This window comes from Nelumbo nucifera, chromosome 4 (assembly GCF_055504915.1).
Source record: "Nelumbo nucifera cultivar China Antique chromosome 4, China Antique-T2T, whole genome shotgun sequence".
In the NCBI taxonomy this organism is placed as follows: Eukaryota; Viridiplantae; Streptophyta; class Magnoliopsida; order Proteales; family Nelumbonaceae; genus Nelumbo; species Nelumbo nucifera.
Window position 1 is genome coordinate 55,292,578 of NC_142652.1, and position 12,858 is coordinate 55,305,435.

General features: G+C 32.5%; 1 protein-coding gene across 2 annotated transcripts; it reads right to left on the bottom strand.

Annotated features, from left to right (window-relative positions):
• Positions 1 to 645: 645 nt before the first annotated feature.
• Positions 646 to 11,623, bottom strand: LOC104610127 (uncharacterized). 2 transcript variants are annotated; one of them, XM_010276616.3, is made up of 6 exons: positions 11,443 to 11,623; positions 9,878 to 10,040; positions 9,513 to 9,611; positions 3,423 to 3,493; positions 3,259 to 3,324; positions 646 to 3,177 (listed from the first exon to the last, which is right to left on the bottom strand). In XM_010276616.3, exons 2-6 carry the CDS (start codon positions 9,963 to 9,965, stop codon positions 2,899 to 2,901), a joined length of 603 nt encoding a protein of 200 aa, XP_010274918.1. In that variant the 5' UTR covers positions 9,966 to 10,040; positions 11,443 to 11,623; the 3' UTR covers positions 646 to 2,898. The 2 variants fall into 2 exon arrangements, with proteins under 2 accessions (XP_010274918.1, XP_088758799.1); XM_088902673.1 differs by lacking the exon at positions 11,443 to 11,623 and adding an exon at positions 10,546 to 10,860 and having other exon boundaries at positions 2,673 to 3,177.
• Positions 11,624 to 12,858: the final 1,235 nt, after the last annotated feature.

The window sequence follows — 12,858 nt, forward strand, 5'->3', positions numbered from 1 at the left end:
CTTGTCTTGTTTTTTTTTTCAGTTATAGTATTCCTCTAAATCTCCAAAATTCATATATTTCATTCATGTTTGTAAGCGTGCACATGATAATTCTAGATAATGATAATGATAGTAATAATGCACCCAAATTTTTTTTTATAAACCTTATATATTTTTTATTTTTTATTATTAATCGGATGTGGATTGCAAATCCAAATCTGATTACATAAACACCTCATCCAAATATGTGATGATCAGACAGAATTGTGAAGTTTCAAATATCATTGATAAACCTACTTGCTTGGTTAAATTCTTCTTTTTGTAATATTTAATCTTTCTCTTGTTTATTTATCAAAAAAATGTAAGATTTAAATAGAGGAATTGAATGGGGTGAAAAGTAGTAGTTCAATTTACAATTTAAACCTAATAATTAAGTAGGGACAAAATTTAAAAATGAATGTTTTAATCAAAAGAAAGTTTCACAATCTTATTTATACTTTCAATAGTAGTGTAAATATAGAATTACAGATGTATTCAATTTTTTTTTATAGCTCGTTTTGTATTTTTGTGTGTAAAAATAATTTTAATATGTCACACTTACTTTTTTTGTTTAATATGATAAATATAGGATATTATACATATTCCTAAATGTTTCTTTTTGTAAAATTTATGTATTTTTTTCACTTTTATATTTTTATATTTTATTAACTTTATTATTTAATTATAACACTAAATGTTAACATGTTTGACCCAAAATTTGAACTATTGATCTTTGCCAAAGTGTAAAATAATTTCATTTTTGTTCAGATATAAATTATGTATTTCATTTTCATTACCAATAAAAATATTCTTGTTTATTAAACTTATTTTTTAATTTGATTAATAAAAATGTCATAATTGTGTCTAATTTTACTATATTTTTGTAAGTTTTTAATATTTATTTCTATTTAAAAATTTTATTACCCAACTATGACTTTGTAGGTTGATCAATTTGATTCAGATGGTTGAATTTTTTAGCCATCACTTGGATTAAAAATGGTTTATTTTTTAGTCAGTTTTAAAAATATATGAATTTATATTGTTAAAAATATTGACAAATATCTAATTTAATAAGAGAAAATAGGAGGCTAATAATTTAAGTATAAGACTTAATGAGAGGGAATTAAATGATGTGGAATGTAATAATTGAAATTATATTTTAGTAACCATTAAAACCAACATTAAAGCTGTAATAAAATGGCTTTTATACCTTTTCTCAAACAAAAAAGTAGAGGATACTTTTAGTCCAAAAAAAGTTTTGCATTGCATTCCCACTTTTATATATAGTATAGATTTAATTCTGTTTTTTTTTTCAAAAATCCAATTAAAAATATAAATAACAAATGGGATATCTGAGATTAATTTGCGGGTAGGAGATCCAAATACGAAAAATGTGTCTGGTTTGACTGGCATTTCAGGGCTATTTTGGTCATTAAAAAGCTTTTTGGCTTATGTGGACAACCACCGTTAATGGTCACTAATAGTGACATGATGGAATGTATGTTTTAGATAAGAAAATTTCGGATGGGGGGGGGGGGGGGGGGGGGGGGTTCTATATCAAATTACAATTATAAAACTAATATTATATCAAATTACAATTAGATTATAATTGTAATTTGATATTTACATTAGATTAATATTTACATTAGATTATAATTAGTAATAAAAAATTATATCAAATTACAATTATAAAACTAATATTTGTTATACAATTTCCTATTTATTTTATATTAATCTTAAATGAATTTTGAATGGGTATTATTTTTCAATTTATTTTAGTACTTTTTATTAATGTAGTTATTTTATTCTATTAATAAAAACTATGTTATCAATAATGGCAATTAATAATTAATTTTTTTTATTTTCAAACAGAATGTAAATGGATTCTAATTTTTGTAATGTTTTATTTGTGGTAATTAATTTTAAATTTTCTTATTGAATAGTTTTAAAAAGTGATGATTTTTTATTAATACTTTTTGTTGTATATAATTATTTTGTTAATAATTATACATTTTCATTAATAAGTATAATTAAATGAAAGTATATTCAATGGATTTTAAATTATAATTTTTAAGTTTGAAATGGAATTTAAATTGGTTATAAACATATAATTACAATTAGATGTAATTTTACATTTCAAATATTAGTATTTTTATTTTTGAGGGAAGTAATAATATTTATTCTGAAATAGAGTTTACTTGATTAATTAGCTTAAAATTAATTATCTTTTAAATATAAGAGAGATTATTATGCTTAATAATCTACTATTGAATATAAATGGGTTATAAATTATTATTAAATAGAATTTAATTTTTTATAAAGTAAATAACAATTATATTATGTTAGTTTAATTTAATTATAATTAAATTATATTAATTTAAAACAAACTTAAATTCTATTGAAAATAAAAGACTTAATACAATTAATTAAATTTAATAAGGATTAATAAAAAATGCATTTAAATTCAATTTCGTGTAGTATAAATTAATATGAATTAATAAATAAATAATAAAAGTAATAAAAATTTATTAAATTAAAAATTAGTTTAATTCACTTAAATTTCATATAAATATAGTGACAATTAAAAAAAAACTTGGGTTTTCTGACAATCCTATAAACCTCCCCTGTAGTTTTGAAAAAAAGCTGCAAATACCTTCCCCAATAGGTTTTTTCTCAATAGAAAACGCTGATGTAATACATTAATTTTTTAAATACCAAATTTACCTTGACCAACTTCATTCATATGTAAATTTACCAAAACACCTTGAAAAAAGAAAAGATTAGCTTCCTTTTACCCCTGCTAGTTGTTTTGTATCTGGTTTCTCATTTCTGCCCCAAATGTCATGAGCTGCAGAATCCAGGATTTCCAACCATAATGCCTCACTTCAGCTCAATAATCTTGGGCCGCTTTTTTGGCTGATCACCACCTAAAGATTCACCCCCATCCAAATTTGGTTTTTGAGATTTGCTCAAGGAGGATATGTCAGCGTTCTCATCAGCATTGTAGTTATCGTCGGTAGACTTGTCACTGCTATCATCTGAATCTGATTCACTACTGCTAGGAGATAAGTTATGTATCGGTTGGGAACCAGCCATTGCAGATTCAGCAGCTTCCACTGCCTCTGGAGTGTGAAGATTAGCAACACCAAGCATCAAATCCTGTTCAACAGATGACAGTCAATATCCATTGTTGAAGCAATTAGGCTATCAAGCAGACAAGCACTCAAAACAATCACTTACCATTTCTATGTATTGAGTTTCGTTCCCCGTAAGCACTTCAATATCATAGTCTGTACAGGATTTCTCCTAAAACTCGAGGAATATTTACACATAAATCAGAAAATAGAGTGGAGGGATGGAATTCAGATGGGGATACTCTCCGAGCATAAGATCAGTGTGTCTACCTGTACATCAAACTGCAATCTTCTATTAGCTTCTGCCATAATTCCTAAGAAATCCTTCACTTTTCCAAACACTGAAACAAAGGCAAGATATTACTTGGGAAATATTATCATCATTTTCTTGAGAGTGTGGGAACATCATTACAGCATTGTAAGAACTAATACAAGGACAGTAATAGTATCAATAGAGATTAAAATCTATAACACTTAGGGGTGTTCAACAACATGGTTGATTTTGTTTTTGAAAACAAAAACAACAACCACATCAGCAAAAACAATATAATTCTCTCCTGATGTGGCAGTTGTTTTTGTTTTCAAAAATAAAACCAACCATGTTGTTGAACATCCCCTTAATGCAGGGGTATTTTCAGCATGAATTTTTTTTTTTCATTTCTTTTTTTTTCTTTTGGCTTCTAGAAACACCACATCAGCAAAAATCCATAGTGTGTTCTTGGATGCATGTTTTCATTAAACAAAATGGAAACATTTTTAGTTTGATTAAAAAAACCCTTCTTTCGAGAACAAAATCCTTTTTCTGGAAAAGGTAAAGAGAAGTGAATTACTATAGTTGAAGAGTAATTACCTAAGTATAGCCCCCTGTATACAAGATTCTGTATCCTAAGACTGTACAAATGGTATATATCATCTAGGAAAGAGGTTGTCAAAATAAAAAAATAAAAAAAAAACAAAGTTAAAAGGAATTTCTTTAAGATCTTTGTGTTAAAAAAACCAGGGAAAAAAGGGAGCCAAGCACTCTGCAATCTGCAAAATCTTTTCCTCTGAGCTTAAATCCTTTTCAAAGATTCAGGTATTCCTTTCTCTCCAAATATTCCAGATGATTGCAGCCTGGACTGTGTTCCATATGATCCTTCCGTTCCTGCTTAATCCACTCAGTTGCCAGCCTAAAAGCACCTTCTCCAAAGATGCTGGAAAACACCTGTTCACCCCCTCAGTCCCTCACAGCGCACAAATTTAACCCACATAGAATATGAGAAGCAGCAACAGATGAAAAGACGATCTGCTAACTCTTCAGCTTGATTACACAAGACAACTGAACAGAGTCCAATGACACCCGTCTTCTTTTGAGACTGGTTCTGGACTTCTTGTTAGATGCTTACCTCACACAGCTGACCACATCATGAATGCCCCCTCTGAAAGGGCTATGGCATATCCAAATTTTGGAGATTGGAAAGAAAGCTTAGGGCTGATATTGAATAGAACAAACCAGGGATTTAATGGAAAATGCTTCTGAAGCTTCAAAATTCCATACCATCCTGTCCTTTGTCCTCATTGTTTGTATCAGGTTTCCTTTTTATGAATAGTATCAAGTTTCATTTTTTGCAATAAGTATAAATCCAATAATCCACTATTTCTTCCACTACCCAATCATTTAGATTTCCTCTTAATGTTGGGTCCACGGCACCTCCCCATTTTGTAACTTTTGCACCTCAAAACATTCAGCAACCAATGCATTCCTACTTGGGAATATTAAAAACAGAATGGGAAAGATGTCCATTAGGGGTTGTCAGCACACCAAAACCTGACCCTTTGGCCATTGTGAACCTTATACCTGATCCCTTTTCACAAGTTTATGCCCTGGGACCACATACAATTGATTCCTATTCACTCCTTTTCTTGCCAATACATCAGTCATACCATTAGTTGGTCTTTATCCATACAAAGGTCATTCCTAAATCCTTTACTGTTCCTTTTCACCTCCCTTACTGCATGACCAAGGACCTGAACCAACCATCCCACCACTATCTTATCATAGACTTTAGAGATTTTCTAAATCTTAGACCATGTGGTATAACCATTAATTTTCCCTAAAGGAATCTCCATATCCAATGGGGCCAGAAAATACGGCCAAAATATGACCACTGTGATCTCCTTACACACCACCATCATAAATTAACTTGATATAATTAGTAGATGGAGGAAACTAAGGACTATCACCTTGTCAAGGATAAAGAGGCCAAAATCTATCAGCTTCCAACAATGTCACCAATAGAAAAATGATGAAACACATCTAATCAAATTATTCATTTTCTTTTCACCTTTTTTTGAAGGACAAAAGAGAAAAGATTTCATTAACCAAAAAAAGAAAGTACAAGAAGGTGATAAGAAATCACCCAAAAGAAGAAAGAAAAGACCAAAGGCCACACAAACTAATGACAAGAAAGACTACCAACCACAGACCCCCTAAAAACACGAGCAAAACTTCAGCAAAAGAAACTTCATTGAACCCTTGACTCAGACAACCTAATCCTCTCCTTCAAACACTTCCTTCCGCCTGAATCATCCTCATTCCAACTTTCTCCACCTTCTCTGACCATCAATTTCTTTGACCTCTCTTCCCTACTCTTTTCAAACTCCTCAGAAGCTTTTCTGGCAAACTCCTCTCTTCCCCAAAAAAACAACCCAAGCCCCTTACCCACATTAACATCTTTGTTAACAAGATCTTCAATGGGAACACTTCCTTGCCTCAGCACTTTATCAACTGGAGACAAATCCTGAGTCCTTGTCTCAGAATTAAGCCCATCTACCTTTTTTTCCTCTGAAACAGTAGCCCCTGACCGAGTTTTTACTTCAGGAGGAACTTAATCCTCCTCACATCATGCTTCAAATATCAACACCTTTGGCTCCCCCCCTCTTAAAAATCCTTTTATACTTGTTCGTATGCCCTGCCCCCACTAATCCTTCCTTCAACTGCAAGAAGACTTTAGTCATTTGCACTATATGAGAGTTATGTGATCCATGAGATTTCTTAGCATTCGTGATAACAGTGCCACCCTTCTCTCTTCCTCTACCAACCTCCTCCTACAGGCCAAGATCCACTCCTATCCTGCCGATCAACACTTCCTTGACCTCAAAATGAACAAAACCTGACTCAAGACCCTGAGACTGGCAGACTTCTTCCACATTCACTGCCACATCCCTTTCATCCACTCCAACGGCAACTTCGCTTGAAATTTCACCTCTTTCCACTAATCCTTCTGATCTAACCACAATGTCCCCCGCCCCATCCATCGCCTCCATATCAACCCTCCTTTGTGCCAACATCCGAAGGAACACCCAAGTTGCAGCCCCCCACCTGAGTCGATGCTTTAGCCTTTGGTCATAAACAACCAAAGACAAATCCGAATCATGAACACTGCAACATTCCAAGCCAGGGCAAAGAACCACAGAACCATAGAGCCATCACCTTGATCTCTCTTTCCATCAATCTTTTTTTTGATAAATACTCTTTCCATCAATCTTAGATTCTCCAGATTTTGTGACAGACTTCTTAAGTCTATAACAATGTTTTAAAACACGGAGGCGTGATGCGAGGCGTTCCACTACCTAGAGGCGTGAAGCATAGTTCAGAACGCAAGAGGTGTAAGCCTCCCGAACACAAGGAGGCGTAAGCCTCCTTAAGAGGAGGGGGGGTTAGGAGGATGAAGAGGAAGCGGGGATCTGATTTTTTCTTTACTTTTAATAAAAATCTTTTATATTAAGAAGAATAAAGATGCATAACATTAGTAGAAAGGGGTCTTGTCGAAGTGGAGCAAGACCCCCTAACTCAAAAAAAAAACAAATTAGGTATGCATCGAAAAGGGGGAAGGGGCGAAGCCCCCCAGTTGAAGGGGCAAGGGGCAAACCACTTTCTTTGTCCTTATCTTTTCTTTTCTTTCTTTTTCTCTTTTTTTCTTCTCTTTCTTTTTCTTTCCCTTCCCTTTTCTTTTCCTTTCCTTTTTCTCTTCTTCTTTTTTTCTGTCATTTTATATAAGATGTGCATGAGGTGTACGCCTCTTACATCTGAGGCGTACACCTCAGAGGTGTCAGCGCCTCTGGCATAGGCCCCGGGGCGTTTTGGGAGCGCCTCGCCTGAAGGCGTACGCCTCCCACACCTTTTAAAACACTGGTCTATATCTCTCATATTTATGGGTCTCCCATACCCATTCGGCTGTTCTTCCAGATCTTCTCTTACTCGTGTTGCAACTAGATAAAGTCTCCACCCCCCTTAGGAAATTCACTTATTCAGTCGCTTGAACTCATAGTTTTCAAGGTGTCTAGGCGATTTTGGGCAACATTGGGGCACCTAGTCGCTTAGGCAATAAAAATTTTATAATATAAAAAACTAACTTTGACTAGCCCCCTAGTTTTATATACCATTCAACATGTATATTAATTGAAAAAATAGTGACTCTCTTTATTAAGAACATTAAATTTCTTCTAAAAATGTGGCAAATCATCAGAAGTAAAAGATAAAAATCATTTACATAAGTTAATTTCATTATTTTCAAAAATAATACTACTATAATAAAGATTTAATGGAGAAATTTCATATCAATTAACAGCTAAAGAATGTTATTAAATTTATATGATAAATATTCAAGATGGAAAGTAAAATAGAAAAAACAAGGATGGAGTTTCTGTTTTATTTAATTAGAGACAGAATAGGAAAAAAAAACAGAACCTCTCTATAATTCTATTATTTCTTTCCTCTTCCTTTTTTTCTTTCTTTTTCTCTCGTCAAAACCCTTTGATCTTTTAAATTTCAATAGTAAAACATTAAAACAAAGTATAGTTGATATATATATATAGAGATATATAGATATCATATAATAAAATGTATTAACACATACATTAATAAGATACAGTAACATAAATCATATTACAATAGGCGCCCGCCTTGTCAGTTTTGTCACCTAGGTGGGCGCTTAGTCGCCTATGCCTAGTTGCTAAAGTCAAGGAGTTTGAGCGAGGTGCCCAGCCAATGGCGCTTAGTCACCTAGGCATGCCTTGACAACTATGCTTGAACTTAAAGCCTTTTCTCTTATAGACTTTTAACCTGTTAGAGAAAGAACCGGGCTTAACACCAATAGCTTTAGACTTCAAAAATTGGTCCCCACTTAATCCGCCACCTCTTCTTCGTACATGCCTCTTCCGATTCTTTTACCAAAAAAACCCCTCCACCTTTTTCATTTCCCAACAACCTTTCATCTTGGCCATCCACATGTTCAATAATCAAATTAAACTTCAGTTGACCTCCATCTTCCCACCTTTTCACCTCCTCTCTTCCTCAGTTATCAAACATATCCAACAAACCTCCCCCACTAGCAGAAACAATCTTTTTATTACGAAAAATACCCTCATTTCCAACCTCAGCCAATCCCTTGACCGAGACACTTTTCAACTTCTAGTTGTTCGAACCAAATGCTCAACGAAACCCACTACCCTCCTCCCATATTGTCATATTTTCAATCCAGCTTGCCAGAGTTCCTTTGACCACTAACCTCAAATCATAAAGTTCTCCACCAAACTGAAGCAACAGAGAAGACAGCAATAGGTGAATTTCCTTCACCTCAACCAAGATACACATAATGAAAATCTTTAACATTAGGTACTTCATCTCTAGATCACATCAAATATAGCCATGTATAACAAGAAAACTTGTAATCAAATAGAACAAAATGTCTGAAGCCAGCAACAGTAAGCACAGGAAAGGCCTCCAAACATCTACATAAATGACGTGTAAAGAATTAGATCAAAAAACTTAATGCTAGGTTGAAAGGAGATTATTTGGGATTGGGCCAAACAAGAAGGTGAAGAAATAAGAAAATAAAAATAAAAACTTTCAGAAGAAATAGCGTGTTATTTTCTTATGATGTATTTTGGTGTGTCCAGAGTTTCATCTATTGGGAGCTGCAGTGGTTTGTTGGGTGGAGTTGAATGAAGATGGGGAGTTTTGTTTGTTTTGTGTTGTTTTCTTGATTTTGGGGGTGCTTTTAATTTCTTCTCCTGGGTGAATTCCTGTCACCTTTCTTGTAATTCTCTTTTTTCTTTTAATAAAATTTTTATTTTACTTGCAAACAAATCTTTATGTCATATCAAAGTTTGCATAGTTTAGATGATTCTCTTGCGTTAACAAGTACAAAAATTCAACAACCTGTGAGAAGACCTATGCTTAGAGTAGTAGTTTTACTCAAAGTACAGAATAGTAAAATGTAAGGACCTCATTCTTATCAAATGCAAGACCACAACTAATATTCTTGTACACCTAAAAGAAACAAAAGTGATATCCATAAACTAGCAATTAAAGCTTACTTTGACTCTTCGGAACTGGGGCTGTCATAAGTTTCTTGCTGGTATGAGGTTTATTGAATTTTGACAGTGAATTCTTTTTGCAAACAAGAAGTGCAGATTCTGCAAAATCCAATCAAATACATATCAATAATTCAACTTCACTAATCTTGGAGGGACAAAGAGTGAAGTAAGTGGCTGATCAAGGAAAAACAAAATGGCCACTAATTCCCACTTCTTTAATTGATAAATAGACCATCACAAATAACAGCTAAAAATGGAATTTTGTGATAAATGATGTAAAAGAGAAACAAAATCAATTTGCATTAGTAAAAGCAGGGCAAAGAACCTAAAAACTCAAAATCAGAAACCAGAAATGAGAGAGGCACCTAAGGAGGAAGATTTCTTTTGCTCCAACTCCAAAAGATCTTTGTTGTTAGGCCTTATTTTATCCTTTAATCTCCCAGGCTGTTCCATCTGTAACTTGTTGAATTTTGTTGCTCAAGTTTGGCAATCAACTATGTTTCTTTGTTCCAAACTGCAACTCTTTATCTGCAATAGCCAAAAACAGAAAACTTCATTATTAATATTGTTTTCAAGACTTAACAAATTATACTAGACTATGAAATGACAATGTTGCTTTCAACATTAACAACTACTTGTTAGAATTTAGAACTTCCTGAATTATCAAAACCAGCATTCCTTTATTACCTAGCAATGGTGTTCCAACTAGACATCCATGAAATGTATTGCAGTAATAGCAATTTATGAAGTGAAATTACTAAAACAGAATTCCCCATTCTTCATAAATGTGCACTGTGCTTTGAGTTTAAACTCTAGGTATGGATGCGTATTTGTTTGCTGGTCTATGTAAGTACAACCTAAACTAAGCTTACACCCAATAAATAGATAATCCATCATCAATCATACACTCTCTTTGAGCACTCTCTTTGAGAATATGTTGCTATAATGGTAATGGGGGCTTCCATGTATTTAATAACTGATTAAGCTGAATACTGTCCAAAGGAGAACAAACTTTTTCTTGTGCAGAGCATACCAGTGATCTAAAGGATAACAGCATCACAACATCGTTAGCCCCCATATCACTTCTTGATAGATACAAGCCCCCGTATGATATACTTAACAACTTATTTAAGCTGTATAACTTTTGAAGGAGAACAAAATTTCTGTGGACAGTGTACCAATTTAAAGGATTACAAACGTTATAACATTATAAATGCACGTATCACTTCTTGATGGATACAAGCCGTCAAATAATACACAATGTAGTGCTGCTTGTTAGATGTTGACCACCACTGAAGTGGAACAATCCCCAATCAGGCTTCTTCTTAAATAACAATTTTTTATTCCATTTGCACATAATATGTGCAGCAAGCTTAGACTGAGGCATCCTTTGAGATCTAATTCCAGCAAACCACGGATCTAATATTAACTAAGAGGACTTGATGCCAAAGCACAAAGAGCAATAAATAACAAAATACCAAAAAAACTGAGAAAACATTAAGGCTTAAATGGAACAATATCACAAGGAAAAACTTCGTTAGTTCACTATTGTTTATTAGCGGAATAGTAGTATGTTCATCATCACTACTGTTTCTTAGCTATAAAACAGAGATCATGCTCTTGCTTGAACATGGGGCTGGGAAAAAGGGCTTTACGAATATGGATGAGGGAGTGATTAGGAAACTTAGAAATAAGCTCAGGCGCTTCAAGTGGCAATCAAAAGACACGAACATTCAAATAACATGAAGGGGGTCTTGAATCCCGTCGTAGCAGAGACTTGGGTCTCAGGTGGCTACCAACCAACCATCTGGTTGGTAAGGTCTCCTGCTGATCGTAGCAGAGACTAGTGATTGAATCCCGCATGTACCTGGGTTGGGGGGCTCGATCACAGATGATGAAATACCTAAAACATGAAGATCAACCAAATTACCTCAACCTGCGTCTGGGAGGGAATATGGAACTTGTACGCTATTTCAAACTCGCCTAGAGTCGGAGAAAAGCAGCTGCAATTAACGGAGAGCAGGGGGCAATCGCTGGGAGAGGTTGCAGAGGTGCTTCTCGCAGTTCCGGAGCTCTTTAGCGAGGCGCTCAAAACCGTAAACGGTAAGTGTATCTGAAAGTCAATTTTAAGAGATGTCGGGATCGTAGAAAAATTAAAATACGTATAAATATATATGAAAATACTGTAAATATTTTAATAAATCATAAAAATATATAAATAACACTAAATATAAAACCTCAATATATATATCTATATATATATATATATATTAATGGTTTTATGAAAAAATACATTATAGCTAATTATAATTTCATTAAAAATTCATTCTTTACTATAATTAATAAATTGAAATTATTAAAATTTATGGGATGGGAAAAACCCAATTCTACTATCCAACCATAAAACATGCATGGCTCAACTTATAAGTGAAAATAAAATTAATAATTATTTATTATTTATATAATTATTGTTTATTTTTTATTCTCAGAACTTATAAAAATAAAAAATAAAAAATAAATAAACATTATAAATATATTCAAAAATTAGTTTTTAAAGAAGAAATTTCAATTGCTTTGTGGATATGATATATCATCCATAGAATTATAATATATTCAATCATTGTGGTCAAATGATAAAATATAATTAATTTTTTTTTAAATATAAAAATTAAAAAAAAAACAATTAAGAAAGAAAATTTTTCAATTGCTTTGTGGATATGATAAATTATCCATAGAATTATAATATATTTAATCGTTGTGATCAAATAATAAAATATAATTAATTATTATTTATTTTTTAATTCTAAAATATAAAAAATCAAAAATAATATTAAAAAATAAATTTCAATTTCTCTATGGATATGATAGATAAATCCATAGATTTAAAGCATATTATGTCTTTATAGGTAGAGAAAGAATTAAATTTTCAAATTTTTTGTTAATTTATATTTCCCCAAATATCTTCATGAAATTTCCATAAATCTACTCATAACACCAAAAGAATTGTGATTTTGAATGTAAGAAATATAGATCAATATTTAAACATTCAAGAAAAAAAAAAGAAATCACAAGATATTATAAAAGAAATTGAAAAAACTTACATATTTTTTCAAAATTTGAGAAATCTTAAAAAAAACTAACAATTCACGTTTGTTTCTTGCAAACTTTTTGCATATCTAGCACTCTAGGAATGAGGTTTGGAGTTTTAGATTCATTTGGGGGTGAAATAAGGCTTATTTCAAGGGAAAGAAACTCCCCCCCCCTTTCCAATTTTTAGTCGTATCTTTTTCGTAGCATATCGATTGATACGCTCTCGATACTATGGAAAAAAAACGATACCACCAAT

What these genes read in the sequence shown, in the direction of transcription:
- LOC104610127 (XM_010276616.3), bottom strand. Translation starts at nt 9,965, where the DNA reads ATGGAACAGCCTGGGAGATTAAAGGATAAAATAAGGCCTAACAACAAA. An exon ending in AAAGAAATCTTCCTCCTTAG is followed by an intron (nt 9,612 to 9,877) that starts GTGCCTCTCTCA and finishes TGGATTTTGCAG; the next exon opens with AATCTGCACTTCTTGTTTGC. An exon ending in AAACTCAATACATAGAAATG is followed by an intron (nt 3,178 to 3,258) that starts GTAAGTGATTGT and finishes TCTGTTGAACAG; the next exon opens with GATTTGATGCTTGGTGTTGC.